Below are 21,158 nucleotides of genomic sequence, written 5' to 3'. Positions count from 1 at the left end.
TTCCTACTGGTTTAGTGCGTACGTACTGTGCATTATGAGGCATGTGTTAAATTATTGAATTGTATGAATCAATAATCAAATTTCTATAGTTCGCAGTTGGCAATGAATATCAATTAGCAATATCATAATACAAATTAATTGAAAATTTAATTAAATCAGTACGTGACTCCAATTCAATACCATGCGTGTGATGTATGTTTATCTAGACCACAGACATCATAGAGAACAGATGAATTAATAATCAATCCGAGTAGAAATTAAAACCCGTTCTCAATTTCATTCTTGACTTATTTGCGTCAGAATATAGCCCTGTAATAGAATTGTAAAAACATGTTTAATTTTACAGAGATTTTTTCATCGTGTCGTTTTAAATAGAGTCGGACCAAACAGAGTCTTAAATAGAGTCGGACAGTGTTATTTATACGTCATAATTTCATAGAAGTTTGACGTTTAAAATGACACTTGCACTGCGTGGGCTATCAAATCCGCTGCAGACTATTCTTGGTCTGACTCTAGTTAATATTATTATAATAGCTGAGGGCCAAAGTTAACTTTTGATGTAAAAGAAGACACGAGTCTTGTTTGATCAAAGTTGTTGCGATAATAATCGCGGAAGATAAATGAGCGGTTAAATGTATCTTCTAAAATTCGTAAGAGTACCATACAACTCTCTATCAACTAATACTCTTTAATGCATACCTAAATAGAAGAAAACGATACAAAAGAAATCAGAAATGAAAGCAGAGGTAAACAGGCATTCTTATCGCTAAAAAGAATAATAGGTACTTAAGATAAATGTAATTTCCTTTTCATCAAATTCATAAAAATAAGTGTTCCGTGAACAAAGTTTTGTACGGAACACTATAAACTGTCTTAAAAGTTTGCACAGTTACACACTTCTCTCTCTATTCCTTCCTTGCCGTGTCCGGCAATGGCGACTCCATCAACAATTCTTCTCCGGATTATGAAATGCCCTAATGTGGCTCGCAAAACCAAACTTTGTCTTGAAGATGAGGTCACACGATACGCAATGGAGTTGTCCAGTCGAGTTGCGGGTGTATGTGTAGGAGGGCTTAGGTCGCGTCTTGCGGATATGACGCTTAGCATCTAGGTCTTCCAGACGCTGCTGCTCAAATTGATCTACTTTCTTAACTTACATAGAAATCGGCACTACTTTGAAAAAAAATTGTATCATGTTCTGTCAATCATAAGAAAAATGTGGTGTCTATGTATGGGATGCATACAGAGTTACTGCCTTTCAACTTTGAGTAGCAGTGTGAGATAGGAGATTTTTCAGAGTAGTGACGAAATGCCGGTTTTAACACATTCAGTGCCAGCCCGAGCTACGCGCTACGAGCGTAGCCGATAACACGGGAAAAACCGTATGTAGCGAAAAGCGCCTACGAACAGTGAACTCCCCTAGGGAGTCGCTGGCAATGAATGTGTTAAGTAAATTTCAAAATAAATCAAGAGAATTTTCGAAGCGATGTGATAGGATAGAGCCTACAGAGGCGTAGTTGGCAGTGTAAATATAAACAAGACAAAGCTCAGAACAACATCCCCGCCTGATTGGGGCGTCTGTGTCGGCTGTAAGTCAAACATCAATCAACGATAATAATTCAGGGTGTCGGTAAAAGACAGATTTGACTTGTTTTAACGACAGTGTGACATGGCGATCACATGGTATCTTATTCTAAGGGAGCATTATTATTACGTTAGACCTTAATGAAGTAAATTGTGGTGACTAGAATATAAAAACTAGGTAGGTATAGTTTGACAAGCCATTTCCGTCAATAGAAAAAGGCGGCAAATTTAAAAAATATGTAGGTGAATAGGGAGACCGTCCCATAGAAAATTTTAATTTCGCTTCTTTTTCTACCGACTAAGTGGGTTTGCCAGAGTACCTACCTATTATTCGATAGGTAGGTATTATTATTGTGAAAAAATTCATCAATGAATTATGAAATAAATACCTATGTGAAAATATCAAAATTATCAAATAAGTAAGTACATAACTGTTATTCAGAATACATATATTATAATTTGTAGTTGTAAAGTATAAAGTCCACATTGAAGTGGACATGATATTCGTTGTGCTTGTTAGGGTTCCGTACCCAAAGGGTAAAAACGGGACCCTATTACTAAGACTACACTGTCCGTCTGTCTGTCACCAGGCCGTATCTCATGAACCGTGCTGTCACGCATATATTTCTGTTGCCGCTATAACAACAAATACTAATACGGAACTCTCGGTGGGCGAGTCCGACTCGCACTTGTCCCGCACTTTTTTTCAACTTTTAATACCTACGTAAGTATTTAAAAGGTTACACGCTTATCTCACATTTTATGCTCGGCCCTGAACGCCTGATCTGATATAGCAATTAGTTTCACGTCTTATCTTCATTGCTATTAGACGATAATCAGGCGCTATCAGGACCAACAACTTTTAACGAGGCCGTAACATGCCAAACAATAGACTTGGAACAAAGGTTTTTGTGAACACAATAGCGATAGATGATAAGCTAAGGACCAATATTTAGACCTTGATATAGATAGAATTAAGTACTGCCTATTCTTTACACGGGTATATCAAATACAATAACATACAAAACAATGCAATAAAATACAATATAGGTATCTTTGTTTATAGGTACACCTCAATAAAATAAAACAATACAGAGAAAACATAATATATGTATGTATATCAATAATGCTTTTGTATAGTTATCATCATCATCATCATCATCATCTCAGCCATAAGACGTCCACTGCTGAACATAGGCCTCCCCCTTGGACCTCCATACGTGCCGGTTGGAAGCGACCCGCATCCAGCATGTATAGTTATGAATAGGGAATATTACGCAAAACTCTGCGTAGAGGGCGTCACAAGCACTATCACAGGGCCTACTGCGAAACACGAAAATCGAAAGTTCGGTTTCTGCCTCTCTATCACTCTTGCCTATTCGATCGATAGGCCGAGTATGTATAAGTTACTCTATGGTTTACTAAACAACATACTTAGTGCTGCACTCTGGCGGCAGAACATTGCAGTAATACTCCCTATTAGTTTAATCCTACATTCATTCTCATTTCAGCTTCCCGGTTGCACCTTAAAGGAGCTCGGCAACTTAACCCTTAAAATTGGCCACATTTATGTATATGTACCCACTAGCGACCCGGTCCGGCTTCGCACGGGTAGTTCAACCAATTTACTCAAAACCTTAACAAATTAAATTATACACCTAAACAGTCCTCAAGAATCACTCTATTGATAGGTGAAAAACGCATGAAAATCCGTTCAGTAGTTTTTGAGTTTATCGCGAACATAAATACAGACAGACGCGGCGGCGGCGGGGGACTTTGTTTTATAATATGTATTGATATATAGGTATAACCGCGCTATAACCTGGGCTATAACCGCGAAAATCGAAGTTCGCAAATTGCAGGCATTTTTCTCTGTCACTCTAATTACGCCTTCATTGGAGTAAAAGAGAAAGATCCCCGCAATTTGCGAATTTCGGTTTTCGCGGTAGCCCCTCTGACTGCACCTAAAAGCTAAAAGCGTAATAAGTGAGTACGTCAAAATCTCCTGGACGAAAATAATGTAACTAAAGAAAACTACAGCTACTGTAATTGCAGACAGGTAATATTTGCAGTGATGTCATCAGAGCTCAGCGAGGTGCACAATGACTACATTGCGGTACAGAATTAATGTCAAGGGTTAACGTCAAGGTCGTAACCCTTAGTTGCATAGTGTTGCCAAATGTCTACAAAGCATTAGACAGCTCGCAGATTAAAAATAAAAAAGCTTACGTTCTTGAACGCACCTTTATACCAAACGTTAAGTAGGGTGATGATTTAAGGGTTAAATTTACGCAATAATTTTAATTTATAAAAATTACATTCGTTTTAAGACGAAAAGTCGGAAAGCTTGGAAAAAGCCAGAAGTTGATAATTTTTAGTATGTGATTTTGAACGGTGTTTTCGGGGTTTGTAATTATTTAATATTTAAAAACTTTATCATAGGTATATCACAAATAGTGTACCTTTCTAATGCTAGTAAAAAAAAATCATATATCTATTACTAAAAAAACCGGGCAAGTGCGAGTCGGCCTCGCGCACGAAGGGTTCCGTACCATAATGAAAAAAAAAACGGAAAAAATGCAAAAAAAAAACGGTCACCCATCCAAGTACTGACCACGCCCGACGTTGCTTAACTTTGGTCAAAAATCACGTTTGTTGTATGGGAGCCCCATTTAAATCTTTATTTTATTCTGTTTTTAGTATTTGTTGTTATAGCGGCAACAGAAATACATCATCTGTGAAAATTTCAACTGTCTAGCTATCACGGTTCGTGAGATACAGCCTGGTGACAGACGGACGGACGGACGGACGGACGGACGGACGGACGGACGGACAGCGAAGTCTTAGTAATAGGGTCCCGTTTTACCTTTTGGGTACGGAACCCTAAAAATTAAATATTTACATAAATATGATTTAGCCAATATAACTTCTAACACTGATTTCGCAGTGAAAATCGAAGTTATATTTTTTTTTTACTATTTTTCCTAGAATCGGCAAACAATTATGTGATACATATATTAATTTCTGGCAAAAAGAAAAAATCATGCATTTAAGGGTTAAGGTTCACTGTACACTGCACAAGCCACAAAGTAGATAGAGTTAGACCAAGATAACTCTGCAACGATTTTGACAGCACAGACTGTGCAAGTTTTCTTTATACGTCATTATTTCATAGTAGTTTGACGTTTAAAATAAGTCGTGCACAGTCTGGGCTATCAAAATCGCTGCAGACTTATCTTGGTCTGACTTTAGATACCTTTAGCTTTTAAACATAAACTTTTTATATAAAGCACGTATTACGTCTGCGAGCGACTAATGGAAAATGGAATGGATGGTCTTGCCCGAAGAGGTGAATTTTGGTGATTTTTCCTTTTAATCATTCTACTAAGTAATGCTAAAAGCGATTAGTAACATACCTAATCGTGCAAAGTAGACTTTGGTCTCTGATTTCCATGAAACCAGAGACCAAAGCATTGACGTATAATATCTCAGGACGGGCTAATGGGGCACTAAATATTGTACTATTTCAGCGGTGTTACTCACGAATTCCAGCCAATCGTGCAGCCTAACGCAACTATTAGTTGCGACCAATAGCGCGCGTAATGCGAACTCGTCAACCAATCGTGCGCGTGATGCGAACTCATCAACCAATCGCGTTGTAGCGGTTTCACACCGCTGTACTGGCCCCTGTCATGCCTCATTATTATTGCCCGTAAAGCCAGTCCCTAGATACTTATCTATGTCAATGGACCAAAGTCAGAAATGGCCTACATTTCAGCCGCGCTTTGACAGGCAAAAGATACGTCCATTTATCAAGTTACAAATTGGGTTCTAAACAAAACAAGTAGAAATTTATCATAAGATTTATGAGATTTATTACAGCATCTTATTGTGCTTAATAGAAATTCAAGTAAGGTGGTTTGGAGTTATTTCATAGGCTCTTGGGTGCGACTACTTAAAAAAAAACACAAATCAAAATATTTAATAAAATAATTTGATTTGTTCCCAAATTTGTCAAATATAAATATTCATCTTTACAAATTCTAGTCAAACACACACATATTATCAATTTAACGGGTACGGAATTTGAAAGAATTAAGTGCATACCTATCCTTAAGGGTCACAGGAACCCGCCGCCAAAATGCCGCTGCCACAAAATGGAAGTTACTTACGCTCTCATTTAAAAACTACATGAAACTTGGCATGAACAAATACTAGTTTTCGTTACCTTACAAAACTTCTACATGCGGAAAAGTCTTGGTCATGCTCTACCACCTCCTTTTTTTTGACGGAATGGGAATGCATTTACGCACGGTGTGTGGGACTCGCCGCTCCTTATCCCTCTCTTGGCGAGAGGGGGGGAGAATTTGGCCCTACCCACTAAACCCACTCCGCGGACTCGCGTTTTGTGTGCGACCGATGTGGTAAGAAATGCCGCGCTGCTATAGGACTTTATAGCCATCAACGGTAATGCTAGGATATGGGGTCCCATAAACACACAAGCGCCACAACAAGCATCTACAACAGATGATGTGGCCGATGATGATGACATGCATGCATGGTGCATGCCATGGTGCATACTAAAAGCGACTGGAGCGAACGGTCAGATAAACATTAAGGAGATTATTTCCGTTCCCTTTAAATAAAAGAAAAAGTGTGAAGGAAGTATCCCTTTTATGGAATAGCCCCTATACACCTTAATACTGGTTGCTCCAATTTTCTTCCGGCCAATCAAATTTGACGTTAATTACTTACTCACTTTCTAAAGTGTTTCGGGGAGTTCGAAATTAAGCAAAAGTGTTTTCAATTAAAAGGTAGGTATTTAGGAAATCATTTTGAAGGTTATTTTGAGAGCTTTCAGTGAGGCATCAAAAAGTTCGACGCACAAATCTACAATGGTCCTTAACGCTGAAAGATAATTGAATTGTGCAAAAGAGAAGCCATCACGGGTATGATATGAATATTTAATGGGTGCGAAAGAGGCAGACTATAAATGAAAAAACCGGACAAATGTGAGTCGGACTCGCCCACCGAGGCTTCCGTACTTTTTAGTATTTGTTGTTATAGCGGCAACAGAAATACATCATCTGCGAAAATTTCTGTTTGGGGTTTGTAGAATTGTCTCGATAAGTATTCGGTGCCTGTGAAAAGAAAAGTACAGTCAGCGATAGAAGCTTTAGGTACCAAAAAAAATTTTTTGCCATAAAATTTATGTTTGTTTGTTTGTTGTTAAGGCGGCAACAGAAATACATCATCTGTGAAAATTTCAACTGTCTAGCTATCACGGTTCATGAGATACAGCCTGGCGACAGACAGATAGAAAGACAGACGGACAGCGGAGTCTTAGTAATAGGGTCCCGTTTTTACCCGCTTGAATGTACCAAAACGTAATGTTGCTATGTGTATTTCATGTCACTATATGATGTTACATTTTGTATTGACTTGTGAAAAGGCCCTTGAGGTCTACCACTTCTACAACTTACAACTATGGTCCATATTCAAGTTCCAGTAAAATATTGAGTATACAATATAGTATAGGACTGTAGTTACCTGGGTTTGCGGTAACAAAACAAAATGCATTGTGTATTATATTGCTTATTTGATAATATATAATGATAGGTAAAGACAACCTCATGCTGTTAAACATAGGTTAAACCTAACAGATTCATCATATCAGCCTTTTATCGCCCACTGCTGAGCATAGGCCTCTCTTCGAGTACGCCACTTATCCCGGTCCCGAGCCAATCTCATCCAGAAGTGACCCGCAGTCTTCCGGATGTCATCCACCCAACGAGCCAACGGACGCCAGGCAATCCTTTCGTCTGTAAGCGGCCACCATTCCGTTAACCTTTTGGCCCACCTGCCATCACTCTGCCTGGCAACATGTCCCGCTCAGCTCCACTTGAGTTTGGTAATGACGTATCCGACGTCTTGCACCTTGGTGCGACGTCGGATCTCAACATTCCTCACTCGATCTTGAAGTTTGATGCCGAGCATGGCGCGCTCCATGGCTCTCTGTGCCACTTGGATTTTATGCACTGCCTGCCTATATAGTGAGCGTCCATGTCTCGGCACCGTAGGTCATGGTGGGCAGGACACATTGGTTAAAGAGGCGAGTCTTCAGGCACTGTGAAATGTTAACGGGCTTGAGGATGTCCGCTAGTTTATTGAATGCCGCCCAACCCAGCTGGATTCTCCTGGAGATCTCCTTCTGCTGATGTGTTTTGTCAAATGATAGAATATGTCCAAGATACACGTATTGCTCGACCACCTCCAGTCTCTCGTTCCCAACCATAATGGTTGGAATCGATTTACCAGAGATGTTCGTCATTACTTTAGTCTTGGTTATTTGCGTTAACAGGTTAACAGATTATTTGCGTTAAGGTCTAAGACATCGCAAATGTGATGCCATCTACAACAATGAGAAATGCAACATAGTACAGTAGACTACTAGTCTGTCATTTATTTGTCTGACTTCTTCTTCCTCGGTCCCTCATTGCTGAGGATCGCGACCATGTATGCTCCGTCTCCACAGTGCACGATCATAGGCCATATGGGTCACGCACTGCATGTTGCCGCCAACCACCCTCTTCACAACATCAGACCATCTCGTGGGTGCTTTTCCTCGCGCTCGCTTGCCGTCTATCAGTATCTACTTAATACAGAATGAGTTGAGCAAATAAAAGCGCGGAAAAAGATAATTCAACCATAATCAAGCTGCCAACCGTAGACTCGGAATCTTTCCGGAACATAATTCCACAATTTTCCTCGAAGAAAAACCGGGCACGTGCGAGTCGGACTCGCGTTTCAAGGGTTCCGTACATTAAGTCCGACTCACGCTTGACTGCACATTTCTGATAGGTTTTCCTGTCATTTATAGGTAAAGAACTATTTTGTGTATTATTTTCATAATTTTAGACCCAATGGTTTCGGAGATAAAGGGGGGAATGGTAATTTTTTGGCAATTTTCTTAATTAACTTCTAATTATAAAATTATAAAAAATATATATTTAAAATTCTCAAGATGAGCTCTTTCATTTGAAATATATAGTTTGAAAAACTTTATTTTTTAACTTTCTCATTTACCCCACAAAAGTGCCCCCCATGTTTAAAATTCATTTGTTTACGTTACATGTAAATCTTTGGGTCACTAATTTACTTAAATTTACATATAAATTTCAACTTATTTCCAGTAGTTTCCGAGAAAATAGGCTGTGACAGAAGGACAGAACCTATAAGGGTTCTGTTTTTTCCTTTTGAGGTACGGAACCCTAAAAAAAGCGTTACCGGAGCTTTGTTCAAGTTACCGTGAAGTAAATAAAGCAAACATTTCTAAACTAAGCACCTGCGGCTGTCTCATTTACACTTCACAAACTCAAAGTTTGTGAATGTTTTTCTCATTTTTAAAGTAGCCTACCTTAATGTAGGATGATCGTGGATATTTAAATCGAGGATATTGTTGTTATCTATTGTGACGAATTCTTGCTTCCTAAGTACATTTTAAGAACCCATCAACGTGCACACTAGCGCCACTGCTAAATAATCGCGATTTTTTAAATTTAACGAAATATTTATATTTAAAAAAGGGGGCCGCTACGTACTGTATTTTGTTTTAAAGTAACCTTTTGAATACATAACACTAGTTTTTATGTTTCTGGATTCGTCGACCTATGAACTCAAAACAAAAACGGCCGTTTTAACTTTGGACGCATATATTGACGAATCCAGCAACATAAAAACTAGTTTGATGTATCTCAAAAGGTACTTAAATACAAAATACAGTACGTAGCGGCCCCCTTTTTTAAATACCTGTCGTTAAATTTAAATAATCACGATTATTTCGCAGTGGCGCTAGTGTGCACGTTGATAGGCTCTTAAAATCATCATCAATGAGTAGCTGAAGGATTTTTTGTGATTCGGATATCGAAAAACGAATTTCGATTTTCATATTTAGCATTTCTGAATCCCGATTTCTACAAAAGTTGAAATAGTTTACAGCTACGTGTTTCAGCTTTGAAAATACATGTACCCTTGACTACCCAATCTCAGCAGGCAACCGTTTGATCGACACAGGAATTTGTAGCCGCTTTTAAATCGAAATAACGATTTCCTCCGCTGCCCTGGATTTTCATCAAGTATTCATTGCTCTGTGACCTTTATGTTTACGACGTATAAACCATGTTTAATTTGGAGCGGCTTTTATTATTTTCCTTGTTACGATTCATATTTCTTTGTGTATGAACAACATGGTGATTAGGTTTTTTTATTGTAAAAAGGTGATTGGGATACCCATATACCTACGCTTACTCGTACGGGAAGTATTTATTACTATTTATTTGTACACTGATTTGAAATTATAGCTTATTTTTTTCGAGACAGTCATTCTTTAAGTATCTACCTGAATTATATGGCCTTGAGGGCTATCTTAGTTGTCTACTATGACTATTGAACTAGACTACATAGCTGTTAGAAGACGTCTGGTAGTTATAACATAAATGATTTCCGTACGTGTATCCCGGCGACCGTGTCGGTTTGGTCTGCTCACTGTGGCGTGCGCAAATCACTGCTTCAAAGATCGAGTCAATCCTAGCCAAGCGACTCTCTTCAGCAAGACTTACCAGCATGTCCCCTCTGCGTCTTGGCGCGCCTGCCCACAGCGGGCGACACAAGGCTAAGCGCGCGGTCGGCGCGACCATGGTGCGCCCGGGTCGGCGCAGCTGGCTCGGTGTGGCGATATCGCCGCCTCCGCCAATCAATCCTAGTCAAGCAACGCAACTGGCCGATGAACTTCAAGAAAACTTACCAGCCTGTCCCCTCTGCGTCTTGGCGCGCCTGCCCACAGCGGGCGACACAAGGCTAAGCGCGCGGTCGGCGCGACCGTGGTGCGCCCGGGTCGGCGCAGCTGGCTCGGTGTGGCGATATCGCCGCCTCCGCCAATCAATCCTAGTCAAGCAACGCAACTGGCCGATGAACTTCAAGAAAACTTACCAGCCTGTCCCCTCTGCGTCTTGGCGCGCCTGCCCACAGCGGGCGACACAAGGCTCAGAGCGCGGTCGGCGCGGCCCGGCGGCGCAAGCGTCGGCGCGGCCGGCTCGCAGTGGCGTGCGCAGATCGCCGCCTCTACCATAGAATCGATGCTAGCTGAGCGAGGCAATTGCCCGATGGATTCTCGCCTGAAACAAAATACACAACTGAAACTCACAAATAAAAAAAATATACCAAAATCGACCTTGTTTTGGTACTGGTACGGTTCAATATGGCTCTGAATTTGTGGTAGTAATTAGTGATTTTTGGTTGTGACTTGACGATATATCATTAAATTTAAGGATAAAGTGGATAAACCCATAAAACTCATTATATTTAATGGATCCGGAATTAGATAATAATAATGCTATGTACGGTCGAGGAAATTGATAAGTCCGCTTCTGTACTATGTACTTACACAATTATGTTCTATCTCATTTAATCAATATTTATTTTTTCTCGTGCACTTACCTACCTACTTGATTCATTGGACATTGGACAGCTCTTAGCATAAGTATGTTCAACCAAATTTACTTGAGCCGCAAATTGCTTAAGAATCAATTTTCTCGACTGTACCTACTTTATGGCGCTATGGACAAGTTACGAAAAATATGGCGGATCGTAACATCACAAAAGCCACAAAAATCCGGCTCGTTAGAGCACTTGTATTCCCCATATTTCTCTACGCCGCTGAGACGTGGACCCTGCGGGAGAGTGAGAGGAAGAGGGTGGATGCCCTGGAAATGTGGTGCTGGCGAAGAATTCTTGGGGTATCGTGGACCGAACACCGCACCAACGTCTCCATACTCCAAGAGCTCGGCATCAAGCAGCGTCTATCCTCCATCGTTCAAGCTCGCATCCTCACCTTCTTTGGACACGTTTCTCGACGTGGAGATGTATCCATCTGGTGGTGCAGGGCAGAGTAGAAGGTACCCGAGCGCGAGGAAGGTCGCCCATGAGGTGGACGGACCAAATAAAGGCAGCAATGGACGGCCCCTTGCACGAATGCGCTAAACGCGCAGCCGTCAGGGAGGAGTGGAGGCGAGCCGTCAAACGTGTCACAAAGGGAGACTTCGAATGATGACCACGACCGCTCTGTCAAGAGTGTCCCGATCAAGAAGAAGAAGACCTACTTTAGTTTTTGCTTATCTCCAGTTTCTCATTAGTACAATATTCATAAAGTAGTGTTTCTGAACGACAACAAATACGTAAAACCAATTGATCCATCAGCTAATCATAGATACACATGTATTTATTTACCTAATTTACTCCTAAAAGCAAAGATTAATACTCCCACTAGCCAGTCATTGCTTTTTAATAACTGGGGCCATTAGAGTAATTTCTGATGGATATCTCAATTAAAATAATGAAAGCGTTCATCAAATGACAGAGTTCGTATCTACTGGCGACGCAGCGCCGCGTCGCGCTTGTCTGCTTAATTTGCATTTCAATGTTACTATCTTTTCTCATTTCTAGCGATATATAAACAACAGGGTGGATTGACGCGCGACGATCTGGTTGAAATCGCTAGCAATCAAAATCAAATCAAATAACATATTGGCGGCACAGTTTTCTGTTGCGTCACCTGTTCCGGTCCGGTGTAGGATTTGGCAGATTTTGGCGGAATATAATTATACTAGTAGTTCACCCCGAACTGAGAACTCGCGGTTTGCCAAAAATTATATAGAGCGATTGACTTTGTTGCATCTACTTACTCGTATAGTTCGACATAAAATAGTAGAAAATAATTTTCAAGAATAAAAAACCGACTTCTATGGGGGCCGGTGAAAGATTATTGTACATAGATGGTGCACTATGTAGAAAAGGAGGTAAAACCACCCACTTTTCTAGTAGGTAGCATTTCGTTTCTGTAACGGTCGCAGTTTTAGCCTCACGAACCCACTTTTCTGATAGCAGTTCGGTTCTGTGAGGATTGCAGTTCGAACCTAACCAAAACCACTTTTCTAGTAGCATTTCGATTATATAAGGCTCGCAGTTCTAACCTAACCTAACCCACTTTTTTTCGGTTCTGTGAGGATCGCAGTTCAAACCTAACCTAACCCACTTAACGGCGCATGCGGTGCGGTGTACGGGGGTTTGAGCGGGAGGTGCTAGTAAGTTTGGCATCATTGTACTTTATACCTACATTTTATGGTAGGTAATCATAGTGGTTTATTTAGCTTAGGTATCAGTGGTTTTCCGGGTCAAGGTCCGAGTCCGGGTCCGAGTCCGGGTCCGGGTCCAGTTCCGGGTCCAGGACCAGGTCCAGGTCGAGGTCGAGGTCCAGGTCTAGGTCTTGGTCAAGGTCCAAGTCCAGGTACAAGTCCGGGTCCAGGTCCGGGTTCAGGTCCAGATAAGAGCCCGGATCCGGGTCAGGCCTGGCTCCATGGCCAGCTCCTTCAAAATCGAAATTCGAAATCGCCAAACGTGTAGTCATTAAAGAGTTCTGTTCTGATCATCATCAGCAGTTCCACTTCATCAAATGCGACGGCTTTTAATGTAAATTCTTGATTTACTGATAAAAATAGACTAATCTCTATACGCATGCCTTTAAGATTTGAGGAGTTCCCTCGATTCCTCATGGATACCATCATCAGACCTCGAGCTTAACAAAAATGTGGCTTAAAAACTTAACTTGCTTAACAAACATAACGAAGAGGACAAATCGCCAAACGTGATCTATGCGTCGTTGAAGAGTTCTGTTCTGATCATCATCAGCAGTTCCACTTCATCAAATGCGACGGCTTTTAATGTAAATTCTTGATTTACTGATAAAAATACACTAATCTCTATACGCATGCGCCTTTAAGATTTGAGGAGTTCCCTCGATTCCTCATGGATCCCATTATCAGAACTCGAGCTTGACAAAAATGTGGCTTAAAAACTTAACTTGCTTAACAAACATAACGAAGAGGACAAATCGCCAAACGTGAACTATGCTTCGTTGAAGAGTTCCGTTCTGATCATCATCAGCAGTGCCACTTCATCAAATGTCACTTTTTTAATGTATATGCTTGATTTGTTGATAAAACACATAAATCACTATATGTATGCCTTTAAGATTTGAGGAGTTCCCTCGATTCCTCATGGATCCCATCATCAGAACTGAGTTTTGACAAAAACGGGACCAATCTGTATACATACAATCAAAAAAATAATTTTCAAAATCGGTCCAGTAATGACGGAGATATCCTGGAGTAACAAACATAAAAAAAATCACAATCGAATCTCCTCCTTTTGAGATTTGGAAGTCGGTTAATAAATGAGGGCGCCACTTTCTACGTAGCTGTCACATTTTTGACGTAAAATGCTTACATATGGCAACAATTTATAGTCTGTCAAGCTATTTCCGTCAGTAGGAAACAGCGGCTAAGACGCGAAGGGTTATCGTCCCATAGAAAATTTGAATATCGCGCCTTTTTATACTGACAAACTTGTTTGACCGACTATAGTATGCAAATTTTAGAGTTCCATTTTATTTAATTTCTACTATTTTATGTCCCACTATAGGCGGCAATGGATCAAAAATAGCGTGGATATATTACGAGGTATGTGGAGCCCTTAACTGATACTATATCTGTGGTAAGCCGAAATATTTCCTGTCAAATGTCAAATACTATTATGTTTATTTTTATCCTGCTAATTATTTCAAAATGGTAAATTTAAAACGATATTATAAAAGTGCAAGCCGAGCACTTTCATTTGGTACCAAACTCGACCATACTTTCTTGCAAAAAGATGACCAGAATAGCAAGACCCCTCACAAATAGCTTTTTAGCCTTCTAAGCTCTTCTAGCTCAATAACCCCTTCGAGCCTACTCATAATTTAATGACTAAAATATAATGCCCTCAACTACACGTTTACCCAATTACATTTAAATTAGAACAAATTTACTTAAGTTCTTGAGTATCAAACTATCCTCTGATAGTTCAGCTTAAAAACATCGAAATGCCGGGACGTGCCTCTAGCCAGCTGCGTGTCCCAAGTCGAATGTACGTCAGAACTTCGTTCGCTTCGCTCGCTCGTTCGATAATATCACCGTAAAGGTTCGCGCTCGCAATGGTTTCTAGCATTCAAGCAGCAGCCAATGCAGGCACACTACAAACGACCTAAAGTGCATGTGCAAGTGGAGCGATCGCAGCCGGAAAAATTTCAGCTCGTAAGAGCGAACATCTCGTTTTTTGCTGGATCTTTTCTGCAGGATCCCGTTTTACGTAGGATGACTACCTAGGTACGTGCTAATATAGTAACGTTTACACGAGCATTCTGTTGGGGAATACACTGCACGCAAAATACTGAAACGGGATCCTGCAGAAAACCGTACCCGCAAAAAACTGGATGTTCAGCGGGAAAGAGGCCTAACAGTGCCTATCCCACAAAACTTACAATTACAATTTTACAAGTGTCAAGTTACAAGTTTGTAATAATACAAATGTGCGTACCACAAAATATACAAGTAACAAATTTGTAGTGGAAAATTCTTACAAATATGTAAATTGTATTGTCTTCTTGCGAACATATTACCACAATAGAATCGTTGGAAAGGGGTAGCGTGACCGGTTGTCATGAAAATCCCTGGAGAGCTTCGTTCATCAATGTAAGTTTTTGACAGAAATGAAAAATGATGGTGAATAATAATGATTAACAATTACAACTAATACTAGAGCCCCTTTCACCAACGGTTGTTTGGTAAAGTTTTTACAATCTTTTATGTAACTTATTTCTGATAAAGATTTCTGTAACTTACGTAAAAAGTATCAAATGTAGGTATGTAACATGTAGGTATTTAAGTATTAAATATTTAAGAAACCGGTTAATATTTTTACCGCCTTTGTATTTTGACTTCATATATAATGATAAAGATACTTAAAGATAACGATAGTTTATTATTCAAGTAGGCATATTACAATGCGCTTATGAACGTCAAATAAAGTTACACGGGCTCCAACCCTACACCTCTTATCTACCTCGAGAAAATAAACAAATACGGTGCGTAAATACATATTGTGTACTATTCTCGTACCTATATCTATCACAAATAAAACACAATATCAAACAGACGCAAACTCAATCTGAAAATCGAACCAAAACAATTTCAAATTAAGAAGTTTGTTTACAAAACTATTTACGGTCTGTTGACGTCCAAAATCAGAACATTCGATTTCAGGGGTCAGCAGCGGGTGAACCATAACTCAGCGGCTGGGTTCCGACAATGTTGCCAGAACCGATTGATTTGTGGATGTAGGTACAGGAATAAGTGGGGAGTGAAATATTAGTGCAATTGGTCAGTGTCGATTTCCGGGGCCAATGAGCAATTGTTAAATATACGGAAATAAAATATCTGGGCAATTGAGCGGGCAAATGAATAACGGTGATGGATTAAGGATTTAATTGAATTCTGACTAAATGTCTTTCCGCCCCAGGGTTACACAATAGGGTATTAGACTGTATATATTTAAAATAAATTATTTTTCACCATGCATGAAATTAGCACCAGAAGATTAATAGAAAAACGTAGGCAGCAGTTATTTTTAAACACAACTTCTATTTTAAAACCCGTATAAAACTATAAAGAGTAGGTAATTTGATTGTGACGTCACATGATAGTGTTTCATATAAATTCCATAGTAGCAAAATCGTTTTCACAGTTCGAAAAAAGAAACAGATTTGACTAGTAGTTAAATAACCTATACACACCATACAAGCCTTATTGAGCTTACTGTGGGACTACTTTGATCTGTATAAAATCGTTCTATAATTGGCCGAGCATTAGCGAAGGTCTCCGTTTTAGCTTGGGCAAAAATGCTTCCGTATGTACGGATTGTATGGACGGTCTCCTCGCAATTCTCAACCGATGCTCGTGAAATTTTGTGAGCAGGTTCGATTAAATATATTTTTTGTCGACTCATTTTGTGTGTACAATAAGTTTAAACAAAACATTTAATAATATAAAAAATACTATATACTTAACTCTGCTCTTCAGAAGATACCGCTCGGCTCAGAAATAATTTCGTTTGAATCCTTCAGCCACCCTTCGGCTTTCAAAGAGAAAATAAGTATATTTGAGTTTATTTTTAGGCCACAAGATCGCTTGATTTGAAGACAATTACATATTTCCAATCCTGCAATTTCCAATTTGTATTGTAAAATTTATATAAAGGAACAATAACTTAAAACGATTTCTATCAACATGATAAAAGTACCTACCTACGAAGTCTTATAAAATCAGCTCGATACTCGATACGCAGCAGACTCCTAATTATGAAACTTCTTTGTACAAGAAATTGTAAAATTAAACAAGCTAAAACGATCTTTATATATTCATAATATAAGTACGTAAGTCGTATACATTAAATAGCGAAGGTATACGCGATACCCGTAGCACCAGTACGGTTACCATCAGTTTGTCACTGACATAAACGCCGTCGAGAACGTAATTTACTTTCTATACATCCCGTTTGCACTAATATGCGAGTGCGAGCGAGATGTATAGAAAGTAAATTACGTTCTCGACGGCGTTTATGTCAGTGACAAACTGATGGTAACCGTACTGTAATGGAGACACAAACCAACTCGCTCGTCCTTTATTACTATGCTTCATTTAAACTCCTTTGTAGTTCCACTACTTACAGAAATTTACACGTTTCAGCGTAAAAGATGGCGGAGTTAACAAAATAAACTCTCTGCTAGAGGTAGCTCTTCTTAAGCACTGTAATCATTTACTCTCATTTGAATTGTAAAAGTTTAAAAAGAATAATTGTGCTTCTTTTAAAAATGTAAAGAATAAGGAAAGGAAATGCAAGAATATTTATGTAAACAACTGTTTAAGTCCATCTACAATAATACAAAAAATATACCCAATGAAAAACTCACCATAATGGACTGAATCGTTTAGGGGAAGAGCAGAATGATATTTTTATGAACAACCATCGCTCTCCCTTATTTATATTTTATATTGAAAGAAAGAAAGAAATCGTTATGCCTGAATCTGTTTACTATTTTTAATTCTGGATCCCAGTATAGTACCATCAAAGACAATAGAGTGTATAAAGAGTTACTGTCATGGTAAATTATGTAGCCAGAGCCACAGTACATTTATATACTGCTATCTTTCGACTGAAGATTAAAATTGTTAGAACGCCATTTGACTTTGATTCTTATTCTTTCACTAATAATTATGTGTTAATTTGTTAAATATTGAAATTAACGCCATCTGCTCGACAGTAGGCAAAATCTTTTCGAGCGATGGTGCCATAACCTTTGGCCTATCACATATCAGTGAAAGAATAAGGATCAAATTCAAATGGCGTTCTAACAGTTTTAATCTTCTGTCGAAAGATGGCAGTAAATTTACTGTGGCTACATGATTTACTTTGACAATCCGCCTCTATTTCAAATTCTCTTTGGTACCATTCACTTTACTACCTAGCCACAAAGTAAACGTTGATTTACCTAGTGCTTCAACTATCAAGTGCTTGTAACTAATATGGGCAGGTGATTTCGGGCTAGTGCACATGCACACTGTTTGCTAGGGCATGGCTAATATCTGCGATGGGGTAATACGCTTGACTGAGGGAGATGTGATTACGCATGTTTGAGTGATTATAGTTCTAGGTTAAGAGCCTATTTAAGACGTTTTAATGACAAATCAATCGTAAAATAATTCGATTTAGGTATGATCAAAGTAAGTGAATAGGTAATTATATGTATAATACCAGTGAACTTTATCATAGACGGCATAGACGCTGATTATCTACACGTCTCTCGAACAAATGTACTCGAATTTAGACTACACCAGCATTGCTGATGTAGTAATGCTCAATGGCTGGTTGATTGATTATGATTTATGGCATTCTGTTTTCTTTTTCACCTAAGCATGGAATGTCTTTCGAAGACACGTTGTGACTAGTGCACAAGATTTTGCGATATAGGTATACTTATATTATGACCCAAGAAAATGTCCTCGTAGAATTCACGCGCGGAACAATATCTTGAGGGTCGGAAATATGACCTTGGTTGACGCATGTATATTTTCTGACCTTTTCTTCAAACAAACCTTACTTGTAGTTGAATAATTTTACGGTTTAGACACACTTACACTTTTACAGCTTTCACTTTTCTTTTTTCTCTTTTTAGGCTTTAGTAGGTATGTCTCACAACAGTTTAAATTCGATTAGTTGTAGATATTTTCAAGGGAAAAAAATAATGTCTTATTTCAAGGGAAGCAGTTTAAAGCTCATTTTCATCGAATTTAAACTGTCACGAGTCATACTAATACTAAGCATACATAATTATTTTATAGGCTAAAAGTTCTAAAGCTTTGGATTTACGTGCAAAGCTTAACTTCTCGTAATATTATATGATATTATACTAGTATTATATGATCTGAGTCGTAATTATACTTTTTGGAATGTCCTGCATCAGTAAAAAAAACAATTATGCACCCCGTTTCCACTTGATAAATCTTAGCGCTTACCTACTACAGTAACTACAGTGAGCCAAGCCTAATTTGGTCAATAAAACCAGTGCTTTGAGAACGCGCTGTTCTTTTGAAGGTAAAATACGAAGACATTTTCAGGAATAATATATGAAGTTTTGCGAATTGTTTGCTGAACGTGGCTGGATAAATGTAAGTTATGCGTTCACAGACTCAAAGTGTAAAGAAAAAGAAACGTCATACAGAATACAGTTTTTGCCTTATTACAATAGAATAGAGTGTAAAATTGTACACATATCTATGTCGTAGGACGTACGTATTCCCATGAACATTTTGAAGTTATGTCATTTTGGCTTTGCAGCGATTCTAGTGTTTGTTTAATACTGATAGTCTCTTACGTTATGAGAGTTATGGTAATGACAGGATTTTATTATGTTTCAGCACATTTTAGAAGGAATTATTAAATATTCTGTATATTTTAAGTGCGCACAATTTCTTAACAATTGCAGGAGAGATTTCATTAGATTTAGATTTTAGGTTCATTATTTTGTTAGAGCGGAAAATAAATTATCCCTTTGCTCCTTACGCGAAAATACTCTATAGGTACTAACTGACGTACATATATAGCAATACGTTTCATTTACCAATTCTGCAAAATTTCTCTTTCGTAAAGATTCAATATAAATTTACACCTTGAATTTAGTAAGGTATTTATCTAAACAGTTGTGTTGTGTTGTGATCTAGTCAGATTTTAAAGAATTTCTGGTTTCTATGAGCTATATATTCAGAGAAAAGCGTACCATTTACTTTTATTTTAGAAACGTCAATTTTGGGTTACCTAGTTCAACACGGAATCACGTGGTCTTTCAAAACGGAAAAAAGTTAGTTTTGTGACTGACTTTCACATACATTTTGTATGGAGCGTCACAAAACTCACACCCAAATTTTGCATGAAAAACTGGGGACACTTTTTTCTTTGCTTTAATCAATAGTCCTCGTGAGTCTGAGCCGTAACCCAAGAGTTGTTAGTTAAAAAAAGGAAATGGTACATTTATTTATGAAAATCCCCTAATACACCAACCGGGACATTTTAGAAAAGGACATCTTACAAAATTTAATTGAAATGAATTTAATTGATTGAAAAACCTCACCATTTGTAATCTGTTGAAATTCCATCATCATCGTCCACAACATCTGATGTCCGTCATTTCAGAACGAGCTCAAACGTCCGGATATTAGCATCTTATCTTATCTTTTTTAATAAATATGGATGCCCGCAGGTAATTCAAACTCTTTGCGGTAGGAAATTGATGTCTCGAATTTAATTTAGAGAGATGAGACGATTTATGACGGCGATGAAATGAAACAGCATTTTTGGAGATGTTTGGATTAAGGTAACGGGCCCCAAGTTCGTGTTAGTACGTTATTTCGTTAAGGGGCCCACTGATTACCAGTCCGCCTGCAGTCTCTGGCCTTATCGGGCGGCCTGCCGTCCTAGACCAATAACGTGCACAAACATAAGCGATTATTGCCGGCCGGCAATGGTCTGCTGCCTCCTCTGCGACTACAGACGAGTCGTCAGTTTCCCACCGTATATACGGCCGCCCGCCGGCAATAGTCTGATATAATTTTGACAGGTCCCTACAAATTGACAGTTCGCCGGACGACATCAGCCTGTCAGTTGACCGCAAAAGGCCACACATTAACAGTTCTACTTCAGATTTTGGACTGACGGCTATTCGAACTACGGCTCGTCGATTCCGGTCAGCGTCGACAGATATCTGCCGGACAGTCCGTAGCCTGCAGGCCAATTTACACACACATTATCAGATAGCCGGCCGGTGGCGTGTTGGCCGTCATCTGCTGTCAGTCGAGAGCCTTCAGTTTCATGTTTTTCAACTAGTTTAATTTTTTCATCAAAATGGACAGTCGACGTCAAAGATAATGTTTACACTTTTGGACCTTATTCCTTGGTAATAAGGCAAAAAATGTAAACATATTTTTGACTACTATAGTGAAACCTGGTTAAAAGGGGATATTACTGCAATGTTCTGCCGCCAGAGTGCAGCACTACCGACTCAGTAAATTCATAGACTAACTTATACATACTGT

The 21,158-nt window shown here is 39.0% G+C and overlaps 1 protein-coding gene across 1 annotated transcript in view; it reads right to left on the bottom strand.

Moving 5' to 3' along the window:
• The window catches only part of LOC134791639 (ankyrin repeat and fibronectin type-III domain-containing protein 1), a 201,865-nt gene that overhangs the window by 118,581 nt on the left and 62,126 nt on the right, over nucleotides 1-21,158 (bottom strand). The window contains exon 3 of the mRNA XM_063762695.1: nucleotides 10,573-10,757. Coding sequence (XP_063618765.1) covers nucleotides 10,573-10,711 — 139 coding nt within the window. The 5' untranslated portion in view covers nucleotides 10,712-10,757. The remainder of the gene's footprint in view (nucleotides 1-10,572; nucleotides 10,758-21,158) is intronic.

The sequence above is a fragment of the Cydia splendana genome, chromosome 6 (genome assembly GCF_910591565.1).
Source record: "Cydia splendana chromosome 6, ilCydSple1.2, whole genome shotgun sequence".
NCBI lineage: Eukaryota > Metazoa > Arthropoda > Insecta > Lepidoptera > Tortricidae > Cydia > Cydia splendana.
The sequence above is the reverse complement of the archived record's forward strand: the minus strand, read 5'-3'. Positions and strand labels throughout refer to the sequence as shown.